We start from the raw sequence: 27,834 nt of genomic DNA on the forward strand, positions 1-27,834 counted from the left end.
ATATATATTATTTATAAAAAAAAAAAAAAAGCCCAAAGGAAGGGGAGGTCGGCCATGGCCGACCTCCTGGCGCATATATACATATATATATGTATCATATATATATATATATATTATTTATATATATATTAAAAAAAAAAAGGGCCCAAGAGGCTCCCCAGGGGAGCTCGGCCATGGCCGAGCCGCGGCCGAGGCCAAGCTCTGGCCAGGCCGAGGCTGCCTGGCCAAGCCAGTGGAGAAGAAGCTTTTAAAAATATATATATATATATGTACGCAAAGGAAAAAACTAACAAACAGTAAAAGTGATGAAAAAATAAAAGAGTAGGGGAAAGACTAACCTCAAGAAGTTTGATACTTGTCTTAAAGTGATACTTGTGGGGTGGGGCCTTAGAGCTTATATAAAGGGGACCCAAGGGGGGTGAAAATTCAAAATGATGAATGTTTCCCTCCAAACGAATTTTTTCCTCCAACCAAGAACCCCCTATAATTTCAAGGTAGTAAATGAGGTTGTTAGGCATTAATCTCAAGTTTAAAGACGTTCTTATGCATCTTGAGGAAAATCAACAGTCAAGTAACCTTAAAAATTAAGCTACTCCTTGACCTAGCAAGATTCTCAGCTCGGCTCAAGGAGTGGGGGGCAAGTGATGTGGCACCACCTAAAATTACCAAAATACCCCTACGCGCCAACGGTCTTACCCGCCACTTGAATCGCTTGAGAGACTGGCACGTGGCAAGTCAACAATCCGGAGCGGAGCCCGAGAAATCCTGCCTGGGTCGCAAGACCCGTTCCAACTTGATCGAGATCCTCGAGAGTTATGCCCTCGCTCATCACGGGTTTATCCTAGGTACCCCATAACGAGTCTGCATATAAAGGACAAGAGTCCTCACCAGGTAAGCCCAAGTTCTACACCTCTTACATTTATTACGACTTGCATTTACTCTACTGATTTGAGCGTCAGAGTCCACCCCGAGGGACCCTAGCCCCGCCACTCCGTTGTCTTGCAAGTTCTACTACCAAGGTCCGACATCGTCAAGTTCGAGGTTCAAATCTCGAGACCTATTCGCAGAGGTGGCACGCGATGGTCGGTCCCAAAAATCATCATCAATTTTCTATCAAATTTTGTCAACAAAAATTGACAAGACATATACTAAGATAAATCCAAAAACTGCTTAATTATGGAGTTTAGGTTAATTTTAATATCAAGTGCTTTTAGAATTTATATCAATATATGTCACGCTAGTTTTAATTAACAAAAATTAAAAGAATAAATGAATTTTATCAAAATTAAAGTTTAATAACTAATGTAATAAAAATTAAAATATAATAATTAATTTATTACAAAATATAAAATTCAAAGACTAATCAGAATGATATACTAATTACTAGTGACTAACCCTAATTTTTTTAATTTTGATAAGTGCTTTCAAATGTTAGAATAAAAACAAGTTTTCTATTTAGAAATTTAAAAAAATGTGTTTAAAAATGAAATATAAATAAAGAAGTTTTTTTTTTCATGCAATTGTAACTTGTGCTACAAAAAGAAATAGAGATGGTTCGTTAAGATATCGTATTTTTCAAATCTCGAAACTAATAAGAAAATTTGAAAAATTAATTTTATTCTTAATTTTAATTTTGGAGAACTGTATTTTCAAATCTTGATTTTTTATTTACCAAATTCTTGCATTCGAATATTTTTAATTTTTAATTTTTGTAAAATATTTTTTCAAAAAAATTAAAACTTTTTTTCCATAACTAAATAGCCCCATCGTTTCTTTAAAAATAAAAAATAAACTTCAACAAGCTTAGAGGGAATACATCAGACCTAGCAGTCTTAAGAAAAATCAAACGGGGCGAGCTCCCTCACCCTGACCACATGTAAAGGATAAACTGCAATTAAAACTAGTTTTCATGACAATATCACCCGTTTGATTTGACCTCTGTAAACACTTTTTTAAGGTAACAATTTTAACTCTTTTAAAGGGGGGTAGTAAATTAATAATAGTATTTATGTATTAGATCCACGTAAATTTAGATTCATCATGATTACATCTGAAATCATAAACCAAGAAAAGAACCCAATTATAACACAACCAAATTAACCAGACCCAACAAAAATTCAAAATGAGCCTCAATTCTAAAATCTATAAATTATGTCAAAATTCCATAATCTAGTGGGAGGTAAGGGCCGTCGTCCCTTTCACTTAGGGTCAAGATCTTGTGTTGTGGATAGAATGGTATCTGGGTTTTTTATTTATCCAAACTCAACTAAGAATTAGTGGGTATGTGCAATGGAATGGAATGGGCTTTTTAACAGCACGGCCACCACACATTCCAATCGCCCTCACCAAGCAGCCAAATCCAGTCTGGCCTTCCCTTTCTCACCAGACCAGAACCAGAAAAAGAGGCAACAAAAATAAAAAATCAAAGGAATGAAAAACTCCATTCCATTAATCCTTCCATGGCCAAAGAAGAATCTGACTGAATAATACCATATTCTCTTCTCTTCTCCTCTCTCCATTTTCCCTTCTTCCTTGTACTAGTGAGTCATGACTACCTCTTATTTCTGCCTATCTTCCACCAGAAACACCGCCACAGCCAAGGCTTTCTTCTTCCACAGATACAGCTCTCCTTCTTCCCTCATTTTCAGGCCACACCCAACTCTCCCAAAGCCACCTCTTTCCCTTCCAAGGCTCAAGAGTTGCAGATTCACACCCCCTCTTGCTGCCCTGTCATCTTTTGCAGAGGCTGAAGGGGAAGAAGGCCAGCAAATCAAGGCCGAAAACCATCGATCCGATGAGAAACCGGACGACGAATCCCAAGGCATGGCACAGGCCTTCCACATATCTTCCAGAACAGCTTCTGCCATATCAATTTGCATAGCATTGGCTGCCTTAACTTTTCCCTTGTTTATGAAGTCTTTGGGGCAGGGATTGGTGCTGAAGACTAAGTTGTTGACCTATGCCACTCTGCTGTTTGGCTTCTACATGGCGTGGAATATTGGGGCCAATGATGTCGCCAATGCCATGGGGACTTCAGTGGGCTCAGGGGCTTTGACACTGAGGCAGGCTGTGATTACTGCAGCTGTGTTGGAGTTCTCTGGGGCTCTGTTATTGGGTACCCATGTCACCAGTACAATGCAGAATGGAATTCTTGTGGCTAATGTCTTTCAAGGCAAGGATACTTTGCTCTTTGCTGGCTTGCTCTCTTCTTTGGCTGCTGCTGGCTCTTGGCTGCAGGTTCATTTCTCTTCTTCCCCCTTCTGAAACTCCCAATGCTTTTCTTGTGTTGCATAACTATCATAGCCCAGTTTCACATTGCTAGTTTATTGAGGAAGTCTTCGGGATATCACTTGATCTCATGAACCCAAGAATTGTTTTCAATTAATAGTTTTGAATGATGACTCATAGTTTTACTAATGCTATTATTAGAGATAACTAAGATCACTACTAAGCGGGTGTACAAGTATTAAAAAAGCGAGATTTTTGTATAATAACCAGGTATAAAGTTAAAGAGTCGGTCATGATTCAATCCTACACCTATGTAGTTTACTCCCTTTGGAGTGAGGATTCATCATGGTACAATTACAAACGATTTTGGTCTCAAAATGGGGAAAGATATGTTGTATCAATGACATTGTTGTAGAAGGCATCCATCAGCATCCAATAGCCTAAAGTAAGAACTCAAATCAGGAGGTTTTAGCAAGCGTAGCAGGACATTTAAGATTAACGAAAATTGAAATTAAAGTCTTTGTTTGATTCATTTCCTAGATTCACTAAATATTATTTGTTCTTGATATCAAGTATATGTGTAGCAAATGTGCATTGACTTGCTGAAAATTAAAAGCTAATGTTGTAATCCCACTATTATGATTTGATCCTCTCTGTCAATTTTGTAACTAGATTCATATGGTTCAGAGAGAATCATGAATCCTTTCTTGTGAAAATTTACACCAAATGTTGTTCGAGAAATTAATTATTGTTTAAAAGTCATGAGTCAAGATTTATAGAAAAGAAAAAAAAAAGAAAATTAAGAAATTAATTATTATTTAAAATTCATAAATTCAAATCTTGTATTTATAGAAAAGAAAAAAAAAATAAAGCAAAGAACTTAGCAAAGAGATTTACACAAAAGGAAGACAACCCAACCATCTTCTGTCTGAAGCTCGCTCTAGTTAGAGCATTGTGCTAGAGGGCGCGGGCGTGGGCATTGTGAAACGAGAGGCTCCCAGCTTTGAGGGTTAGGAGAAGGTCATTTTTATATGTAATTTTTGTTATTGCTCTACAAAAAGAATTTTTTTTACAATTCAAACCCATGACCATATCGAAATTATGTGAAGTGTTAGCACTTCAAACATCTCCATCTGGTTTTGATGTGCTCTGCATTATTTATTAGGGTCTATTTAGTTATAAGAAACATTTTTTTAATTTTTCAACTCCAATTTTACAGCTAAACATAACTTAAACATTTTATTTTTATATTTAAAAAAATGGCATTCATTTATAAAAACAAATTAGAAAACGCATCTAAAAGATGTTTTCTAATTCATAGTACAAAGTTGAAAAAATTAGAAATTTGAATTTTTTTAATTTTTCAATTGTTGATTCACTCGTTCAATAAAAAATTGAAATTAAAAAAAAAGTAAAAAATGTTTTCTAGAAATGAACAGACCCTTCATCTCTCAAAAGAGCAATGGCAGTGGTGGGCCAGGTTAAGAGGAAATCATAAATTTCTTGCTCTTCAGGCTACAATTGCGTAAGAGTGGTGGAAGGCTGAAGAAAGCAATGAAACATTGAGGTTCCTCAGCCTTCAAAGGAAAATCTAGCAGAAATGAGGGGAAAAGTTGAATGGAAAAACCTGGAAAATGCCATGAATAATGAAGTTGTCATTCCCATTGTGATTTCTTCAAATGATGTCTTCAATACTGAAAAAGAGATAGCATAGCACCAGGTGCATCACTTCCATCAAATCTATTTGAAGCAAAGAGATCAAAATGTGTGCTTGGCCTCTTCACAATTTAATTGATCAACCATCAGAAGCTGATTGAAAATTGCCAAAGACAATAAATTAGTCATCCTACAAGTATCCGAACTGACTTTTTTCCTCACGAAAGGCTGAATCAGTGATTGCTTGTGTTGTACATATGATTGCTCATTCTTCAGGTTGCATCGTATTACGGATGGCCAGTCTCTACGACACACTGTATCATCGGATCCATGGTCGGATTTGGTCTTGCCTATGGAGGAGCTGGCGCCGTCTTCTGGAGTTCACTAGCAAGGGTCATTTCCTCATGGGTGATCTCACCCTTTATTGGAGCAATTGTTTCATTTCTTGTCTACAAATGCATCCGCAGGGTATGTGAACTTGTAACCCACAAGCTTATAAATTAGAAGAACTTGCCTGCTTATGGATTGTCGATGGAATCTGGAAGCGTTCTACCTATGAACTTGTTTGCGGTTGGGTTAAGAAAAGCCCGCAATGCTGCATCAGCAAATAATAGGCCATGAGCATGGTGGGGGTGATATATTAACAAAAGAACAATTACATACAACTAAATGAAAATTTAACATTCTCCAGAACCTAAAAACTGGAGAATCTTGGGCTGTTCTCGGTAAATTCTAAACTCCTTCACTTGTTCTTAGTTTGTTTACAGTGCTACAAACCCTGGACAAGCAGCCGCTGCTGCAGCACCAGTTGCAGTTTTTTTGGGAGTTACGGGGATCACATTTGCAGCCTTCCCTCTTAGCAAGAGCTTCCCAGTGGCTCTGGCTCAGGCCTTGGCCTGCGGCACTGCTGGTGCAATCCTCGTTTACAGAATCATCCAGGGACAGCTTGGTCACCTCCTTGTCAAAGACGACTCAGCACAATCAGAGCCTAAGGATGACACCGTCCACAGCAAAAGCATCAGCTTCCTTACTGATTTTGCAGGTCCCAAAGGTACCCAACTGGAGATAGTTTATGGGGTCTTCGGCTATATGCAAGTCTTGTCAGCTTGCTTCATGTCATTTGCCCATGGTGGAAATGACGTATCCAATGCTATTGGCCCTCTGGCTGCTGCATTATCGATCCTTCAGGGCAACACAGGTGGAGCTGAAATTGTCATTCCAACTGATGTTCTGGCATGGGGAGGTTTTGGAATTGTTGCAGGTCTTACAATGTGGGGGTACAGAGTGATGGCAACAATCGGGAAGAAGATTACAGAACTAACACCAACTAGAGGATTTGCAGCCGAGTTTGCAGCCGCTTCAGTGGTTCTTTTTGCATCAAAGCTGGGGCTACCCATCTCAGCTACCCATACTCTGGTAGGTGCAGTCATGGGAGTAGGTTTCGCCAGGGGATTTAATAATGTTAGAGCTGAAACAGTCAAGGAGATTGTGGCTTCTTGGGTTGTGACAATACCAGTCGGTGGTATCCTTGCCGTTCTCTACACATGGATCTTGACCAAGTTATTGTCGTACATACTGTAAGTGTATATTCCAAAAATTGGATGGCAGACCCTTCAATGCATGTGATTAATTATAAAGTACCCAACGTTTTTGAATTACGTCAAAGCTTATGCTTCTAACATTTATGGTGACTTCTATATAGAAATCACTAATCTTGAATAAGAAAAGGAAATTGGTTTCTGTGATTGGTTTCATCAACCATCTCCCTCAAAGTAATCACTTCCAGAATAAGAGAGGTCACAATTCAAACATGCACCAGAATCAAGTATGAAGAGATAATCCAAAGAGATATACATACATGGAAATCCAACTACTTGGTGAAAAACCACAGATGATCTGTAAATTACAAGAAAGACTTGACCACCATTTCTCTGTTGTTAGACCCAACAACCTAATGGTGTAGCTGTCTTCGTTGTTGGAATACGCAATGCTTATTGACCTCTCCATCGCTTGCCAGAACACAAATGACAGATCTTTTAACGACTTCACACCCTGACAAAAAAGAAACACTCTTTTGAAGCTTAGAACCCGCTTAAGAAGATGAGTCTTCTCTTTTAACCTCTATATCTTCCTGTATCATCCTAGCAGCTCCAAATCTATATATTTATTGACTTTTTGCTTCTTAAATGTTAAGGGTGCATAAAAAGCAAAGCTTCAAAATTTGGAAAAATCTCATATAGAGCAAATCTCCTGACTGTCATTATATGGGAATGTAGCCATTCCTACTCGCCAAAAAGGAACAATTCAAAAGCCCTCAGGACCTCAAGTCTCAAATCCTTGAGAACACCTTCCAAATGTCGATCATCCAAACATCCCATGGTGCTCTTTGAACTAACTGCATCTGGTCCCAAAAACAACTCCATTTTTCAATTTGCAAGTTGCCTCTTCTAATCCCAAGTGTCCACATAATTTGTAACTACAACAAATTTTCTTAAGTTAAATATAACTGGTGCGCGTGGTTAGTGGGATGGGCTAGGGCTATTGCGCATGCCCAACAAGTTCATCGGATGCATACCACGAGGGTAGTAACCGTGGGCTCTCTCATTCACTGCAAATATAGACATACACCTAAAACCCTAACTTTGGTTACAAAATTTCCAGCAATCAAAATCTGAACCATCAGATATGTTTATGTTATGCAAACTACCAGAAAATATATTATTGGCGACAAGTTTTCCTCCCAATATTACTGTATCGAACAAAATTCTTATAGTGACCATATACTCGAGGAAGCAGAGAAATTTATGGCTGCTTAGTCAACTCTAGCACAATCACATACAAAGCATGGTAAAAATGATTCTAATGAGACATTGGCATCAGTACAGACAATTATGTTCTGTCAATATAAAGGAAGAAAAAGCCAAGTGGTCCTCACAAAGAACGGGCAAAAAGATGAAATGAAACTGTGGGAAGATCAGCCGGTGCTCAAATCTTGGCCAAACTATATATGGAGTCTTTAGCAGTGAAGGCAGGTTGAGGTATTTTGTGACCAGAACTAATAAAAGAAAGAAAAAGGAAAATTTTATTAAAGAAATTTAAGTTTTCAGACTAAACGGTGATAGTTTTCTCTTGATATCAGAAGTAATCCAGTGTTAGCCACATGTTGCAAAATGTAATAAAATCTTTTGAAACGAAACATGTCAAGACATCACTTCCCAGTTTGATGAAGCTTACAAAGTTACAGCTGAAATCATTTCTTACAACTTGAAGGAAAAGGAAGTTGATATTCAAACAGCATCATTAGTCCCAAGCCTGCATACGTGGAACAACATTTTCTTGAAGAAAGGGGAGAATTGCTCCTGCATGCACAGAGAGACAGACCAGCCAAGGATCTTCAGAGCAATGTGGGCCTTATTGCAGCCAAACCTCGACCACAAGCAATCAAACTGCATAGAAGGACCTAAATGCAGGATTACGTGATAAGAAATTGAGTCGTGGAGAGATCTCCGATGCAGGATGCACGGTAAAATCCCAATCTGAAATTGTTGAGTTTGCACTGAAGTGAAATTATTGACCTTAATCCAATTTTGAAAAGAATTAAGGAATCTATATAACGACCATAATTATTGAACTTGAAGTCAACTCTTATATTCAATAATCAATATTATATCAATAATCCTTACACTTGCGAGGTACTAATATACCCAAATTCTAACCAAATAGAAAACAAAAACAAAGAATCCTTACTCTTACTAAGTTAGGAAGACCAAATAACAATATATATATATATATATATAATTTCTAATTGTAAGTTCCTAAATAACTAAAATCCTAACATAAAAGAACTATAAAATCCTAAACTAATGAGAACTTTCTATCTTCATCAGGAGTATGAAAGCTTTCTTCCTCTTCAGCTTTTTTGCAAGACACTATAAAAGCTTTATCTAGAGACATACAAAGTCCTTTCCAGAACAAACAGATTCGTCTGGTAAATTTCCAGCTGCATTTTGTCTTTCCATCCAACCCTACTTCTTTTACACTCGTCATATTCTTTAACTTTGACGTTTCAATTACTGTACAGTTGTAAACGGGATAACAAGACCCGGAAACAGCTTCTGTTCTGCCAATAAAAGAGAGTTCTGTGGTACTAAGACTTATGGTCTGGCTGCACACATCCCAGTACTAAGAGTTCTGTTTTTCCAGTATGTTTTTCCTACTTGCACGAATTATTCTCACAGCAACGTCCTTTAAGTCCATCTGATATGGAAACATCCGACTCTTCCTTTCTATGTTTCTCTGTCGCAGTAATGTACCACAACTAAACAAACAAGCACATCTTTCAGCATAACTAGCAACCAGAAGCCCACACTCTATAATTGTCAGCCCTCTCTGATGCCATTTATAGTGGCGACTGGCGAGTCAACCAAACCAAGCAATTCAATATGCTTAGGCATTTGCCCATACAGAATGCCCCATCCCTTGTAGATATGTATGGTAAATATACGTACATATGTATATGAGTATGCTATTTTTTTCATGGCCTGCTCTCTTGACTTTTGACATTTTCCAGATAACGCAAACAATAAATCCAAAGCTCAGCAGAATGTTTTCTTCATATTTTTCCTCGATGTGAAAACCCAAGCTAGCTGTGCACAAAAACTGAGGCATCTCCCAGTGATCAAAAATAAGTAATCAACTTGGACTTCTGCCACCTCTGCAGGCACATCCTCGAGCTGACATCATAATCCCACAGGCCCGACAAGACTTGTCGTTCCAACTTCTTCCTCCTCCCACTGATCCAGTTGTTGTGGAGAATGAAACACCCCTTCTTTTCACAAGTCTCTCCCACTTTTTTTGACTCCCAGATACCTTGGTAAGCACCATTTGGGAAGAGGTTTGTGTCCAAAAAATGAACAGTCAGATTCGTTTCAGGTTCCAAACATTCGTTATGCCCCACACGATTGGATCCACCTTCCCCACATAGCGTGTCATAGAAACTTGGCTGCTCTGAAAGATTGGATGTAGCCGCATGCTTCACTACCTTCTCCAATGCAGCAACTGTTGGACCATCACTGCGAGCAAAATAGAAGCCAGAATTCAAGCGCCTTGGTAAGTTTATGGGCCCTGCATGCAAGACAAGAATATCAGTTTTGCTAGAACCTTTTCCAGAATTTCATACCTATAATTTATGCAGGAACCATCAAAAAATATAAAATACTAATAATACAATAGTTCTAAAAAAATTAAGAATTCATGTACCACACCAGTTCTGTTGTATTCATCAGATTGTGCCACAAGAACTGCAGGCCCAAAAGAGTAAAGAAATGGCAACGGGTTTTTGAACCAATAGACATCAACATCACTAAGAAGTACATTATAACCCAGCTTCAGAATCTGCAGAACCACTCTGGACTTCACTTTAGTCACCCTCTGAAAGCACTGTGATCCAAAGTGGCAGTCATTAAAGCTAATGTTGCTTGGAGCAAGTGAATCCTTGAAAACGGGTAGGCCCTGGCACACGTTCGGGGGGAGAGAGAGAGAATGTAATTGATATACAAAATGAAAATCAGAAATAAGATGTTGAAAGGTATTCCACAAAAAAAACCTAGGTACTATCTATATTTGAATTAAAGACCAATGGCAATGCCATCTGCGTATCAATTGGCAACACGATGAAGGTGAAATAGAAAGCATTAAAAAGCAGATTACCTGCAAGACAGAGAAATGATATATATCATGGTCAAGAGCACAGACCACAAAATTAGAGATTAGCAGGTGCCGTAGATTGCAGACCCAGCTCATAAGCATGTCCTTGTAACTATATCCCGCAATTGCTAATACAATTGTTTTATTTTGGTCTGCAAGCATTGAAAGGAACATCTCTAGAGAGAATGGTAGAGATAGTGATATAGAAGGCTTCAATTTGTCCTTCATAGAGCAGTCTCTAGTTCCATCTAGTGTTTTAATACCATGGACACAATCCACAATTTTCCTCCTCTGGGATCTCAAGACTTCCTCCTTCCTTAAGCTCAACAATCTCTGGTACCCAAATGGGTAAGCAATACTTTCCGCTGAATTGACAAAAACATATTGTCTGCCACACTTGAGAAATTTAACCAAGTTTGAGTAATTCTCTTCATGGAAAAACAATGATCCATACAGAGCTGCAAGATGGGAATTTCCCATATACTCCCAACTCCGAAGTTCAAAATTTGGAACACTGGAATCTCTGAACTGATAAGACATATTGTCAAGAGCACTTAGATAAAAATTTGAGATGCTCCAGCTTGCATCAAATACAAATCTTAAGCGAGATGATAAGGCCTCATTAATGATCCAATGATTGTGGAGGCCCTTTCCAAACAAGAAAGGAGGAAGGACTCCAGTATGTAAAGGAAGATCTCCATTGTTCCAAGCCAGAAGCATCCTATCTTCACAATGTTTCCACTGCCACGACTGAGCAAGAGATCCCTGCAGCTGATCAAAGAGAGAACAATTATAATGGAAGTTGCTCCAAAGGCCATCTGGATCCAATCTGTATAACTTTCCCCCATACCTTTTTTGTTCTAATTCGTTTACCATTCTCATCCAGCCAATGCTTTCCATCTTCATCCAGGTGAAACGGGAAATAGGACAGATTCCGTGAGGAAGCTATAAGTAGCCAGTCATTATCAAGTTTGTGAGCGTAATTTAAAACCGAAATGAAGTCAGGCAAGAGAATGGTTTCTGGATCGATAAGAACAGAAATACTTGACTTGGATGCCTGTGATCTTGCAATCATCGAGTGGAAAAAAGGGGTACTTAGAAACCTACATAATAATGGACATGCATCAGGAGGCTCAAGGAATTTCAGTTTGCCCGCAAAGCTTAGCCAGAATGACTGTACAATTTTGCAAGGAGAGTGATCAAATGAAGAACTCTACTACTACACTCAAATATATCATCCAATAGACAAACCAAGCTTTGAAACTCAGCTTAAACTCTATCAAAGGGATATGTCATATACATAAAAAGAAATAGACAAAGAAAAAGATGAAGAAAGCAGCGAGATTCAATCAAACAAATCCTCAATAGAGTTCTCCAGTTTATAATCTATGCATCCATGCCTGAGTTTGACCACTTGTAAAACTCGGGTTAACCCTAATTTTTGAGGCAGCTTAACCCTAGTCCCACGTCTGGAAAACCCACTTCAATGATCCAAAATGATTTTTATGAGTTACATGTCAAGATACTCCATGGGGGGAAGGGTTTAAAATGGTTTTTACTTTACATTAAAACAGTGATTCCATAAACACCAATGACCCAACAAACTAGAAAACTAGTGCAACTACGTATTCTCTACCTACCAACTGCAAGTAATGGTTGCCAGCTTCCGTGATGAAACGAGTAAGCCATATATAATATTCCAATTCAGTAGTTCTATCCGTCTAACAGTGATGACTACATAAAAAAACGGAGAATACGAATTGGAATATCAAGGCTCACCCTAGAAAAGGGTAGGTTGCACCAGCCTTCAACTAAAATGAGCCAAAATTAGAGAACGACTTAATTTTATTGCAGATTATACGAATTAACATTCAGGGCAGGCTTAGCAAAGAATTCAAGAACAAAATTGAAAGGCCTTACGTGAAATCAATATCGGATTCAACTGAAACCCGTGCACCAAACCCTGCTGCAAAAGAAACAACAGAAGGGTCTTGGCTGAAGAGAACAACAGTGATATCTGGCGACAACCCTAGCCATGATCGAACAGCAAGAGCCTGCCTCGCCCCCACTGAGCCACTGAAAGAGGGAGGAGCTGTAAATATGGTGATCGTGGGAGTTTCAGAGGAGATGAAACCATTGAGAAAAACCTTGGATTTTGTGATCTGATCTTTGATGGGAAAAGGCAGGAGCTGGGTGACATAGAAGGAGAAAGCAATCAAGGAAATCCCAGACAGCCAAATCGACCACAAACCCAGTTGCAATCCCTGTAAATCAGAATAGTTTCCTTCACAATATTGCAAAAATACAAATATCTTCCTGGAAAGCCGAAATGGAACCCTGGCCTAGCCTAGTAGAAAGGGTTTCAGCATCCTTCTCTAGGACTCAGCACTCACGCAGATTTTTGTGTACTTTTATTTAGTGCACACGATTTTTCCTGGTAAAGGTGAAATGGAACCCTCAAGAAATCTCTCTCGAGGTGACTACATACACAGATTATTGTGGGTTTATCTAGTACATATAATTTGTGAGTTATAGTGCATTTTGAATAAATTCGCCCAAAATATACTGATAGCTGAAATGGGTTTAGTGAAGAATACCTTAATTTTGTAGGGAGAGAAGGAGGACGACGCTTTCATAGCTGCTGCTTCAGTTGATGGTTTTGAGAAATGAGAATGAAGCGAGAATTGCTTCTGATTGTTTGATTTTGGGAGCGTGAATGGTTTGAATGAGAGAGAGTTGGGGGGGGGGGGGGGGGAACTTTAACGGAAAGGTAAAGCAGCAGCCCCACCGAGAGAGAGGAAGGAGGAGGGGAATGAGGAACTTTAACTGAAAGGTTAGGCAGCAGCCCCACCGGGCACATGAACATGCACATGCACGAGATGTTTGAAAACTAAGGCAAGGGAATTGGATGGGCCTAAATGCAAGCGAAAGTCAAAATCTTATTCCACGAGCCTAAGCAATAATTAATGCTCTAAGATGGTGTGAAAGCGGCATTCAAAAAGAAAGCTTTATTATATATGTGCAAATGAAAAAATAATATACGCCCACATTTTATAATTATTGTTATTTTTGTTGTGCTTTCGGCGTCTTTCTTGGTTTAATTCCATCAAAAAATTTTGATGATTTAGACAAAAATTTATGAATTTTGCTTTTATACTTCTTACCCAAATTAAATAGCCACTGAAATAATTAAGTGACAAAGCATTAAATGTATAAGCATACCTCTACAGATTTATATTTATGAATTCGCCTATATTAATTTCATTTCTCCAATCTTCCAACATAACACAACAATTGAACTAAAATCTGTCTTGTGACCTTTTTTTTTTTTTCTCTTGATAAAAAATTGCAAACACTTGCTAAATTAAATTAAATTCACCATACACCCACAATGCTCACAAACCACGTACACTATGGAAATATATAAAAAAAATTACGTGTAAACTTCCTAATAAATTTAAACCCACCCTAATCATAAAAAATATTCCCCAACTTTGAGATCCATTTGCTCCTAAGATTACTAATTAGGAATTGTTATTCATGCAAATATGTCCTCACATAAGTTTAACGGAGTTAAATGGCCATGTAACTAATGTTCACAATATTGTTTTTTCTTGACCCTATTTTCTTTCATATACATGTGTATATATAAAAATTCACAATTACTGCAACACGGGCAATAATCCACAAATTAAGCTCTACTCCAATGAGAAACGAGGTCGGTCGGGCCGCAAACCCTTGGGTATATGGCTCAAATTTCTGCAGTGCCAACATCTTGCCTACCCTCCAAGTCCCAGTTGTTTTGACGGCCACGGGAATATAGGAAGAGAAGACAACCGAAAGCAGAGAAGGAAACAAAGTCATTGACAACACTGAGGTAGGCACACTTGGGATCAGATCCTCAAGACAACAACATTTAATATGGACAGATCTTGAAATAACAACATTGGACCCAAACCTAACACCTTCTCAAGACATCTAGCATCCAGAAGTAAGCAACCAATTCAAACCCATTGAAATGCCAGTCATATGTAAGAAGTTCAATACAAATCCAACACGAGATGATGATATAGTCTTGATTCTCGCCCAAAAATTCCGAGCTCCCACCAAACACGTGAAAAATTAACAGGCTCAAAGTGATATTAGGTAATTCTTTTTTCAAATAACTAACAAGAATACCTATTCAAGATCCATCCAGACTAGCTATAACAGTTGAACCATATGAGACTCGCAACTTTGATTCCACAACCAGAAGACAAAATTCATCAAAAATGCGCGGGAACATGTACATGACACAACATTATCCTATGCATCATCTATCTTAAAGTTCCATTAAGTGCCAACAACACCACCAGCTTGGAATAGCATAACCTTCGTTGGCAACAAACTCGCATTCCTACATTCTAGTTGTACAAAATATCTCCATTTTGATGCAAATCACATCTTGAAAACTGGAATATCTCACTCTTAGTTCAAATCATCCATTCCATCATTCTTTTCACTCACTTTTTTTTACGAGCTGGTGACCTGGACCTTGACCTCCTTGCCCTGCAATAGATTGCAATAGTCAATAAACTTGAAACATTTTCTAGACAAGTAGTCCAAGATCTGATGCTATCACCTGAATTGGTTTTATTAAGATGACTGATGGTCACTCAAATACATTAACAGAATCTTAATCTAGAGACTGTGAAGTAACATACCTGGTGGTCTCATAAGAAGAATATGGGGAATGCCTGCGCTGAGAGTGCTTGCTATGTGGAGACCGCGAATCTTGTCTAGAAATGAAAACATTGCATACTAAGCCAGTGAGTCGAAAGGTATAGTTAGGGAGACGAAAGCTCAGTCTTGCACACAGCCAAACTAAATGCTGATTGGTCTGTGCCATAATCTACTCCTTCCCTTTTGATGAGTTGAAATGTTATCTCATATAACTAAATACTACTATATTATGAAAAAATATTAAATAAAATAATTACAACCATAAAACACAATAACTATGCTAAACCTTAAGAAAAACAGCAAATCTATCTGCTGAAAGGTTATTCCTACATACTCATCTAAATGACAGATGAATTAATGCAACATGCTTCAGAATTCATAAAATGTAGCCCATCTATCTACATCTTCTGTCAAAAGAAAATTGCTGAGTAAACTAGAATATTTGGGGCACCTTATATTGGAATTCCAAGGGTAGTACTATCACAAAGGGAAACTGAAAGTAACAATAGCTTCAGCAACATTATAACACACACAAGCTTGCATGCACTCCAAAAGACTAAAAAGACATATGGAGGAGCAATCCATCCCCTCTAAGCAACTTAAGAGTGGCAATTGAGTTGAGTACATACTACCATGAAAAAGCTTCTCACAAACACGTCAAGAAAAAAGTCAAGAGAATGTTTGTTATGCATGGTCCAAATTATGAAGCCAGCAAGATTAATATTTTACAGAGAACTTAAAAATTTAAATAATACACACTATGAGTAATGAAAAAAAAAAAAATCCTCAAGTATGCATCTAAAATAGCAAAAACAATAAGAAAAATTATAACAACAATGCAGAATCTTTTGTTTTCTTTGTTTTCCCCCTTTCCAAGTGAATTTCTCTACCAATCCCAAGAGGGTTTCATTAGCTTGATACTAGAATCATAAGGAAGCAACAATTAGAATCCTATAAATTCAAAACTAGACAAAACCAGAGAAGATTAGTGACTTTCCACACCAAAAATCAGCAATTGGAATAAACTCAAGGGCAGAATATAACTTTGTTCAACAGTATGCATGTATTGGAACAAGATAAGTTTTGACACTTTCACATATGAGACAACAGCATAATCCAAGATTACTAACAGAAAATTTCTCCGACTCTTCTTAATGTCTACTTAGTGCCAGTGGTGATTTGGGAGGGAAATTAAATCCTTAGGCGATTCCCACAGGTTCTAGCCATCAACAAAACATCCTGCTTTAGAAGAGTTACTAAAGAAGGATCTTTCTACCACATGCTGATGGCAATTTAGGACAAGATATTGATAAATGGATTCTTGTTTTGTCCTGCCCTTGTACCAAACACTAAGCAACCAAGGCAGAATCATTTACAAACATCAAATATATATTCCAGCAAATGCTTCACAGCACTCAGGAGGCTAATAAAGGATGCACTACTCACCAAAAGCATTCAAACAGATGAACTACTAACAATGTGGAGCCTTTCAGAATTGGCCCATACAACGGATAGCCTTTATTTTACAATATCAAGAGAACATACATCTTTTCCAGAACAATCAATATGCAATGGCTGGCTAGCATGGCACATTTCCTCCCTCAGTTAAAGATTTAAGAGTCATCTAGAATGCTGATTATATCAAATTATAAGACAAGAAAAATGAGACTCAAAATGAAGCTTCCAGTGTTACAAGATACTAAAGTACGCATTGATAGAAAAAAAGGTCAAACAAAAAGAATTGCAGCTCGAACAATATTCCTGAAGCAATTGTTTCACTTCTGCTTTAAGTTTGTACCAAGTGTTGGTTTCACAAACAGTTAAAGGTAAATGCTGCAAAAGCAGAAGCAAGACATTGGTAGCATAACATCAACTCTCCCAGAACATGAGATAGAAGCTACAGAACATAAAGTAACTATCTACTGGCATTTATGCTCTACAGGTCTGAAGTTCTAAAATTATTAGAAAGTTCCAGCACATCGAACATAGATCAACTATTCAAATGCACTATAATTATATGTCCCTTGGTCTTTAGGCACAAAGATTCTACTCTAGACTCCTTATTTCTTTTCCTCAATTTCTCCTCTTACAGTGTGGTTTGGGAAAGGGGAGGAAAAGAAATGGATGGAAAGGGTTTCTTCATGTTTGATGGTGAGACTTATAGTAGATGGAATGGAAGTTGATGGAAGCACTTTCCATCCATTCTCCCTCCAAAGCCCTATTTTTTGCCTTCCTGAATTGGGAGAGATTGGATGAAATAGAAATGGATGAAAATTTTATTTTTGTGTGGGTTGATAACATTAACCTTAATAATTTTATAAAAGTTCAAATTCATCCTTGAGTTAACAAAATATTACCTATCAATTAAGAAGGTATAATTGTAATTTGTTATTTAGTATTTTTTTTATTCCATCCATGTTCAGAAAGTATTTTAATTTCTTTCCATCATTTACTCTATCAAACAAAGAGAATATATTTTACATTCCATTCCATTCTTTTCTATTCCATTTCACTCCAACTCTCTCCCAAACAGAGTCAATGAATCTGGTAAGCATCAACCCAAACAGAAAGCAGAAAGAATTATATTTGCATCAGAAACTCTCTTCCAACTCCATCATAACCCATGGACTTCCTAACCAGAAACTGATCAGAAATTAGATTTAAGGATAAATAAAAAAAAAATACATTTGAAATAGGAATATAAAAAAAAAACCTAACTCCATCCTCTCCCCGCCTAACTTCACATATCAAATCAATATGAATCGAAGAATTAAATGGAAGAAATTATTTATTGACACCTAAAAGATTTAAACATAAAGTTTGTGGATGTAATGTTTTTCCTTTTATTTTTCTTAAAAGAACTAAAGTACATATACAGCATATGGAAGTACACATAAGCTTGGATGAAATCCAGCTGCTCAAGCTTGCCTTTTGGAGCTGAGTTAGGCTTAATCTGGCTTGTTTTTTTATACAAATTTTGCAGGTAGCTTCAGCATAGAGAAAAGAACTCAAATCAATTGCACCAGCAACCTTCATGCAGCTTCAGCTGAAGTGATACTGACCTGTTTAGAACTCCTAGTAGCAACAATGTTTATTCGAATGTTTTAATCATAAAATATTTTTATTAGTGAGTTTAAATAGATAAGTAAACAGGTCTATGTTTTCTACCATAGACCTGTTTAGGACTCTGGTTTAGGCTAAACCTGGAGAGTTTTTGTACAAATTTTGCAGGTAGCTTCAGCATAGAGGAAAGAACTCAATTGCACCAGCAACCTTCATGCAGCTTCAGCTGAAGTGATACAAACCTGTTTAGAACTCCTAGTAGCAACTATGTTTATATAAATGTTCTTAACCATATAATATTTTTATTAGTGTGTTCAAATAAGTAAAAATGAGGACGAGATCATTGACTGGTCAAAAAGCACATCCATTTCCAAGAGAAGAATAGTAATACTTTTTACATATTCAAGAAACAAGCTCAAGCTTGGAAGTTATTATCCTAAACAGACAAGAAAAGAATAGAGAAGTAACTTGGCTTATTTTTAACCCTATCTGACACCATGAAACTTGGACAATCCAGTGTTCATTTTACGTCCAAAAAGATCCCACTCCATTCCTTATGGTAATTAAGTCGACTTATTTCATTTCTTTTAATCCTAGTCAAAAAGAAAATATTACAGCTTTAAAATGACTTTGCTCATGTTTTTTGTTGGTATTACATTATGGCCTTCATCTATATGTTAGACCATCGACTTGATATTCAACTGCCTACCTATAATGGACATTTGGCCAATTCAATTTTTCAGGGCCCATAGAATATGACATCATGCCAATATCTATAATGTCATATGCATATAAATAATATGGTGCCCAAAAAAAATGAAGACGAGGAAAAGTGCTCAGACAGAGTACCTTTTCCTAGACCTCTCAGGTGATGGAGAAAAGTTGCGCCTTTTTGATTGCAGCTTCCTGCAGCATGCACCACCATATGAGAAACTACAACATTGGCCGGTAATATAGTGGGCAAATATGACAAATCTAGTAATTTACCTTTTGGAGTCATCAGAGGATTCATCACTTGAATTATTGGCATGACTAACCACTGTGTTGTCCTTGTTGCTTCTACTTCTACTGCCAACAGAAGAAGAACGACGTCTTTTATGTCTACTTGATTCACTTGTGACCTTATGCCTTGATCTCTCCCCTTTCTCATCTTTTTTTCGTTCTCTTCTTCTATCAGTGTCTTCTTTAGCATTAGCTCTTCTACCTCTCTCCTTTTCCTTGCTATCTTCCTTAACATCATGTTGAACAGACCTTTTTTGTGAATCAGAGTCCTTTGCTTTTTCCCCAACCTTTCCCCCTTGCTCTCTTTCTTTCTCTTTTGAGTTGTTCCTATCATCTATCCCTTCTTTTCTTACATGCCTCCCATCCTGCCTTTTACGAGACTCATGTTCCCTCTCATCTGTTCTATCTTTAACGCTATCTGCCTCCTTCATGATGTCCTTCCCAGCAGAATTCCTTCTGCTTTCATGCCTATCATTCTTATCTTGCTTATATCTGGTTTCTCTACTTAAAGAATCATCTGTAACTGACTTTTTGGCGCTAAAATTCTCCAGTGGCAGTTCAGATTTCACAACCTTTTCTTGTACACTATGATTTGGCCTGGAGGAACCAGTTTTGTCCAGCCTTTTCCCATCAGAGTTATCCTCATTTTCCACAGCTCCAGAAACTCGCTTAGGAGAATATCTCGTACCCAAACGGCCATCAGATGACTCTCTACCTATTCTATTGTCACCCATTTCATTGAAAACGGCACCATGATGAATTTTGGCTCCATTAGGGCCCATTCTGCTAGTTTCACCCTCTACATTTCTGGGTTGCCCTTCACTTTTTGGTTGAGAACTTCCATTCTGAACTGCAAGCTTATCTTCTGAAAGCAGTCTTGTACTCTGTTGATGAACACTGTTTTCATCATTATCATCATTATCAGAGGCATAACTAGCAAGACCTAAGACGTCTCCAGGAGAGCTAGAAGTAGACTTTCCACTATCATCTTCATTTTCAGATCCCTTGGCTTTGGCTGGAATTATAACCTTTGCAGAAGCCTTAGGTGTTGGAACTTCTGGAGCAGATGGTATTAGTTTGTGATTTGGGGCAATAATATTTTCATCAACTGTAATAAACCCAAGTGAGAACACACATACTATTTCACAAAGAAAAATATTAAATAGAACTTTATTAGTTGGGCAACATAAACATAAAATAAGTAGAAGGTCTCTAAGTTGTACAACAATACCTCCAATAGTGAGATCATCTTCACTTAGAACTTTAGTTGCAATTTCATCAAAGAGTTCATCAGTAACCTGTTTAAAAAAATGATATGTCAACACATAAATGAAGAAGCATAACACAAGAAGCTCGTTGAAAAGTAGCAACCTTCAATAAAACTTCAGTCAGGATACGCTTTATTTCCTGATTTACAGCTATTGTTCTAGCCGCTTCCATATCGTCCTACATAGTAAAACAAAACAAACAAACAAACAAATAAAACAAAAGTTTATTTCACAATATATGAAGTTCAGTTAGATTGGTTAGATTTCCATTGGATAATCCAAGAACGTCAGAAATTCAATGACAATGTCAATGGATAGAACTTGTCTGGGAAACAATATTCCCAAAAAGAAGTGAATATGAATCTCACAAAGATGAGGATACCTCATCCTCATCTTCTTCTTCAGTAGATTTAGAAGAATCTATGCTTTTTCTATCTGCCTGATCAGCTTTAGCAAGAGATTTGTCAACAGCTTCATCTTCAAGGTATTCTGTTTCCTCTTTCGGTTGCTCGGGAGCAGAAGTTGCAATAACAGCTTTGTTCTTAATTATTTCCTCTCTTAGCCAGTTAGGAACAGAAGCCTGAAACTTTCCAAAACAGAGGTATAAGTAAAATTAGCAACACAGATTGCAGTAACAACCATATAACTGTAGTTAGTAGCATGTTAATAAAACTAAAGGCACCTTTTTAGGGCGTTCAGAAACACTAGAAACCCCAAAAACATCACCAGGAAAGGCTGTTGTTGGGTGTAGCCCACTTCCTGCACCTATGCTAAATGGTGTTGCAACAGATGGAATTGTTGGCTGGAAGTTCGGTCCAGGGATCCCAAACAGAGGTGCAGAATATCCAGGCATTGGAGCAGGTACAGCTATAGAAGGATCATGCTATGACAAATATAAAAAGTATTAGCAATTTAGCACGATCATATTGGGAGTCTAGGATAACAGGAATAATTCAAGTCAGAAGAAAAACCTCTTGTCCTGATTTAAGTACTGGAGGGATTGAAGGATAAACAGAGCCAGGAACAGCAGCAGGTGTCCAAGTATGCTTAGAAGGGGCAGGAACAGTAGGTTCTACACTTCTTACAGAACCCCCTGAATCATTATGAATATAATTTGGATGCGCAAGTGGATCATGATCATGATTAAACCTAGGGGTAAACTGTAAAGGCTGATCACTAAGATCAATTGGGGCCTCAGTTGACAGGTTGCTGACTGCATAATGGGTCTGATCTATTGAAACTGATCTACCAACAGTAGGCAGTGGGTGTGGTCCTTGACTTGACTCAAAGGGAGAAGGGAAAGACTTGAAAAGCTTTTCATTCTGATCTCCAGCCACTTCTTTACCTGCAATTTGAGCGAGTTGTTAACCAACTAAAGGATTTTATAAGTTAAATTCAGACATCAAGAATTTGAATGATTGGGTTGTGTGGAGACAATTGAGTTTCTTGGCAAGTTTCTCAACCACAAGAAATGAAAACTTAAATTATTAATAATGCTAAAAATAAATTATCGAAAAAAAATCAAACAAACTGATTATAATGCTCTGATTGGCATGTAGAACCTAAAACACAACAACAATAACAACAATCCCAAGCCTCAATCCTGCTAGGTGGGGATTCAGAACCTAGAATGCCAATCCAAAATTATCTAGAAAGAGGACTGCAAGTGGGGAAGTGCTTTTATACAAAATCATGATATTGGAACTCATCTGCCAACCTTAACCACACAGCATGTGGCAAGTATTTTCCTCTCCAGCAGTAGCTAAGGGCATTGTTTAACTGAAAGGACACTTTCCTCCAAACAATTGTTTAAGCCATTACACAACCATGTCTTTCATATGTAAATAAGTTGTAAGCAGAACAATTTTTATCATCAGCACATTAAGCAGAAAGCAATTCAAAGCTCTCTGTTGGAACAGTAAAGGATGCATACCCCACCTTAATAGAACACAATAATTAAACCAAATACAAAGCCAAACAAAACAGAAAATCATCTCTGACAGACATGTAGATGAAGTACATTTTATAAAAATGAAGCCGCCACTCTTTCTCCTATGCTATGTATAAAAATAAAATCAACAACAAAAGCTCCCAATTACATAGGTCTGCAAGTCATAAACAACTCATTGTCACCATTTTTTGGCCATTCCATTACCCATCCAAATTCTCCATTACATGAAAGAGATTGTTAGCTTATTCATACTTTATTTGGTTGCCTCACTTGGCTTCTTGATAGTATTTGAGGAATCATGATTAAATGCTCATATGGCAGGCTGTTCACAATGATTACAGTTTGGCATTATTCAAAGATCATCTGGACCTGTTTGCACAAACCAGTATTTACAAGCCTATTTATCATCAGAGACTGAAGTCCAGAATCAATTGTAATTAGCATTCCCTCAGGATTAATAAGCTTTCACAAATATGTGGCTTATTTCTTGATCCAACTGAATTAGCCACGCTTTAGCCACTAAAAGCCCAACATTAGTTTGTTTAGCAAATCTGAGAAACTTGATTATGTATTTGACCAAATCACCAGCAAATTACTTTTAATTCAGTTGGTTATTGGACCACCTTCACCTGCAAAATTACAGCCAAATACAATATCCACTGTAAATGCAGTTAAAGAGGAAATGACCTATGGGGATGGGGATCTCTTGCAAATAAATGACTGTTTGATGGTGTTGAAAAATAGAACCTGTCACAAGTGGATATGTGAACAAGATGACTATATAAAGTGTTACTGGTGGGACATTTAAGCATTTCAACAGTAAGAAAGGAATCATATGAAATCAGTTACATGGAGAAAATTACTTTCCTTCCAACAACAGCATATAACCAAGTGGAAGAAATGGATCAATGTAACCAAACTCCAGGCAATTCAAACAAGGGCTTCTTACATAGAATTGGGTTGAGAACAATAGTCATGTGAACATCAAAGAGGTTATTTAATATTATCATAGAGATTATATAATATTATTGCTTAATTTAGCTCATTATTCTTCTGAAAGTATTGACATTTCGTCAGCTTTTCTGACCACGAAAAACGATATCATTTCACTTGAAATCATCCAACCTCCACATGGGGAGAGGGAAGAGTGCACGAATAGGTCCAATACATGAAGCTTACCAGCATCATCAGAAATTGAACGTCTAGTACAGTGTGTTTTCACATAACAAAGAACTTCAATTACAAGCAAACCTAAATGGGGAAACACTTAAAAAGAGTGGATTCACAAATCAACTAAAAATACAGACTCAGACAGAATATATTTATTAGCATCAATGTGCAGCATCCAAAGATCATAACGTCATACACTTGAACCTCAACAGTGGCGTTATTAGTAACTTACACAAGGTGACAGGATCTACAAATGACCTGTTGATGACTTGAAACTTAATTTGAAAATTATGTACTTAAGAAATTCACATTCTACAGAAGCAGTTCCTGAGCACATGCTTCATATCCAAAATCAATGTACCAAATAAATCATTACCTGTAACAGAAGAATAACTAGAAGGTACCTCCTGCAGATGAACCGATGAATTTGTAGATGAATTTTCATGATAAGGAAACACAGCAGTTGAATCTCCTGCAAAATTCCCATCTCTAGCACTGTAAGCCAAATGCTCATCTGGAACAAAAGAAGATTGCCCAGAACTGGTGGATGCAGACTCCTGCAGATGAACAGGTGGCCTGTGCGGAGGTGCAGCTGTAGGTGGATAGTGTTGATAACCGGATGCAGGAAGGGACGGTTGAAAAACATCAGGATGATGAGGATCAGAACTTGGCAGATACTGATCATGATAATGACTCTGTTCTTCCAGTCTGCCACTTGTTGTGAACTGTGACTGTGAATGCTGATTGTCTGTTGCAACTTTGGCGGCTGCCCACGCTCTAGCCTTAGCAGCCCAATCTTCTTCATTGTGGTGAGCTGACATTGTAGTAACCACGGAAATTTACATCAAAGTCAATTAGCAATAGAACCAAAAGGATGGTTATGAAGGGAAACTTCTAGCAGTATTTATAGCAGTCGAGAGAACTTTTTTTGAGTACCAATAGAGAAAAGCAGCAGAATGATATGAAGCTCCATTTTACATAAGCCTTAATCCCAGTAGATGGGTTTGGCTACATATAACGGAAGCACAGAAGACAAAAAAATTAAGTTCCACAAGAACTACCAAGATCTAATTTTTAATATCAACTAACCTGGGTACTCCCAACCTTGATGATGACCCCAGTGACCATTGCCCCAATCCTACAAACAAGGGAATATTTGTTAGATCATATGGGAAATCATTGACGTTCATTCAGATTTACCAGGTATCACTTAGTCCTTTTAAGGAGAAAAGGAAAATAAATGTAACATAAAATCTAAACCACATCCATCCATTGGTAGTGGCAAGTTTCCCCAGAACAGAAATATGCACAGCTCAAAGTTTCATGTACAGATTCAAAAATATCAAAGCCTAAATCTTCATTGATTTGAATAAATTTGGGTCAAATTAAAGAAAATTTAAGAATCAATCATGTTTCTTTCTGTGTTCACAATGAGTAATAATAAGAAGAGAAGCCAAGATATTAAGAAGAATAGAGAAGCTGGGAAGCCCGTTGTTAAGCTAGTCACAGTGGATGTCTTAAGTCGAAGGGGCAATTAAGCTCCACTAAGTGGGAGAACTCAACCACATGGAATAAAAACTAATTCAGTAATTAGACTTTAGCAAGTGTTGACATGCAAGCTAGTGTTGGCGCATTCCTTAGACAAAACATTTTCTTTTTTCTAATCTACTTGTATTTTTAAGTCTTATGTAGTCAGGAAGTCAATAGGTTATTTCAGTGGCCTTTAAGTCTTAGTAATTTTTAAGTTATATTGGCTAAGCTTGCTTAGGTGAAACTTTATTTTGAGTACATGAGATTTCCTAAATTTGGTAGTTGTCACCAGGAGAAGAGTGTAATATAGAAACTATTGTGGCAACTAAGAGCAGATGCACCAGACACTGGAGCCACATGAAGGCAAGAAAGGTACTATAATGTTGCCGTGCAAGCCAGAAAATCCGGTAGACACTGTAATAAGTAAAGTGCGAGACAATCGCTCAGCTGCCTTTCAAGAACCATTGCAAGATAAAAGCTCTATACACTAAGAGTATCACAGAATGGGCACACTCAAGACATGTGAGGCGATTCCAATAAGATTGGAAACATTTAGAGTTGGAATAAATCATCTCTTGAAGAACTGAATTATGATGGATATCCATGACAGTGTTTGTGTGGTATAGACTCAGTACATGTGTTAGTTTCATAGGCTCGACAAGGTGGAAAAGTTGCGCATTCTGGTGGGGTGAGGTGGAGCTCAATCCTCGACCATTCATTGAATAAGAGTGAACTAGAGACTGAACCAAGTGCCAAGCAAGAATTCAGTTTAGCATCTAAATTTGACAATTTTGGTCAGACTGGGATGTAGGTGGATATATGTATTTCAGTTCTAGTGACCATAGAGAATTGGTTCCAGTGGTTACTAATAAAATATCAAGTGCCTCATTTACTTTTCACAAATCAATTCTATTTGCATGGATAATGATTTCTCTATGACAACTATGCGTTGCTTGACTGAGACCAATCTCAGACAGGCAGCACACAGGGAAACACCCAGGCACTCAAAAAGAATAACTTTAATATTTTCAGCAAGATTTCAAAGAAATAATGAAATATAAAAAAAGAATATTTCCACCTCAAAGGTCTGTCCATCTGATCTGAGTGGATGAAGCCATGTAATAAGATCCAGTTGATTCTGATACACTCTTAAGAGTCTTAACTATTATCAATGCAGCTCAAGATTATTATGCCTTTGTTCTTACATAGCAAAAGTCCTCTTTCCATTGCAATGAATCCGAACTAAATGATAATATGCCAACAAATGGAATCCGGAGATTTAACTAACCCTAGCTCCAGAACCTATCTAAACAAACTATTGCGTTTAATAACAAAAAATCACGCTAGATTATTTTCCATCCCATTAAACTAAGCATTAATGAGAAGAAAAACAATGACAAATTTCAACAAAATGGCATCCAAGACTAGCTCTAAAAACCGCACAATCCATGTGTTTCATGTAGGAATCGAATAGCATAAAAAATATGCAAATAAACAGCGATAATAAGGGGTACTGTAAATTGAAACCCTAGGGAAGTAGAGAAGAAACCAATAACCTGATGATAAGACTGGGGAATCTGAGAGTGAGGATGATAAGGGGGAGGGATGGAAGGCCGATGAGGAGGGGGAGGAGGTGGCGGAGGCGGGTACTGGCTGTGGAGGGGGTGCGCAGGATAAGGAGGATTGGGAGGGGGAGGCGCAGGATAAGGAGGAGGGAGGTGATCGGTCTGAGAAGGAGTCCACTGGTGGTGAGGCGGCGGGGGCGGCGGCGACGGAGATTGGTACTGGAATTGGGCGGAGGGGTACCAGGGGCCGGGGGGCGGGAGTGGATGCCGGAGTTGAGGCTGGTGGTTGGGATCCGGAGCATACGGAGGAGGCGGGGGAGGCCTCATGTAGCGGTGCGGCTGTTGGTAATCCATCTTCTAGGATTCTGAAGCGGCTGTCTGGGCCAGGCGAATGCAGTGAGAAGCGAGACTTGAAGAGGGTAGGGACCTCGGAGACGAAGAAGACATCATCTTTCCTTCCTTCATAAACACCAGCATTCCATTTCTACAACTAATAAATATATATATATATATATATATTTACATACTCCATTATTTTCTAATTTTCAAGCATTTACTATGTTAGATTTTTTAGGTCACAAGCTACTAAATTCTAGTTTATATGCTCCAAATATTCTCCACTCTCATACTTCAAGTCTCAATTTACTACTACTTTTTTTTTTTCACTTTTTCCTTTAATTCATCTTATTTAATTTAATTATTATATGAGTAACATTTTTAAAAGTCTCTCATTTTTTTAGATGATGTATCCAAGATATCTGGATTTTTTTTTCTTTTGCATCATTTGAATTTTTAGTTTTATTATAAAATTATTTCACATTTATATTTTTACTAGGTGCCCATCCTATATACAATCAGTTTTTACACGATTTAAAAAATATAAATTATAAAATATTCTTTCATATCACAATCATTGTAATTATTTAGCTCAAGAGTTAAGTGAGCCCATAAGATTTAAATGTGCTTAAAAAGT

At 37.6% G+C, this 27,834-nt stretch overlaps 2 protein-coding genes across 2 annotated transcripts; one reads left to right on the top strand and one right to left on the bottom strand.

The window, feature by feature from the left end:
- Positions 1-2,304: 2,304 nt before the first annotated feature.
- Positions 2,305-6,542, top strand: LOC127810713 (inorganic phosphate transporter 2-1, chloroplastic). The gene is made up of 3 exons (XM_052350332.1): positions 2,305-3,237; positions 5,161-5,352; positions 5,641-6,542. The coding sequence occupies exons 1-3, from the start codon at positions 2,548-2,550 to the stop codon at positions 6,463-6,465; spliced, it is 1,707 nt and encodes a 568-aa protein (XP_052206292.1). The 5' UTR covers positions 2,305-2,547; the 3' UTR covers positions 6,466-6,542.
- A 1,955-nt stretch (positions 6,543-8,497) lies between these two features.
- On the bottom strand, positions 8,498-27,337 carry LOC127809274 (uncharacterized). The gene is made up of 18 exons (XM_052348038.1): positions 26,853-27,337; positions 24,856-24,904; positions 24,143-24,580; positions 21,617-21,990; positions 21,328-21,528; positions 21,028-21,225; positions 20,749-20,823; positions 20,609-20,675; positions 19,363-20,485; positions 19,225-19,281; positions 15,294-15,368; positions 15,097-15,138; positions 13,188-13,347; positions 12,511-12,854; positions 11,441-11,693; positions 10,594-11,361; positions 10,149-10,395; positions 8,498-10,008 (listed from the first exon to the last, which is right to left on the bottom strand). Exons 1-18 carry the CDS (start codon positions 27,213-27,215, stop codon positions 9,563-9,565), a joined length of 5,280 nt encoding a protein of 1,759 aa, XP_052203998.1. The 5' UTR covers positions 27,216-27,337; the 3' UTR covers positions 8,498-9,562.
- Positions 27,338-27,834: the final 497 nt, after the last annotated feature.

The sequence above is a fragment of the Diospyros lotus genome, chromosome 9 (assembly GCF_014633365.1).
Source record: "Diospyros lotus cultivar Yz01 chromosome 9, ASM1463336v1, whole genome shotgun sequence".
In the NCBI taxonomy this organism is placed as follows: Eukaryota; Viridiplantae; Streptophyta; class Magnoliopsida; order Ericales; family Ebenaceae; genus Diospyros; species Diospyros lotus.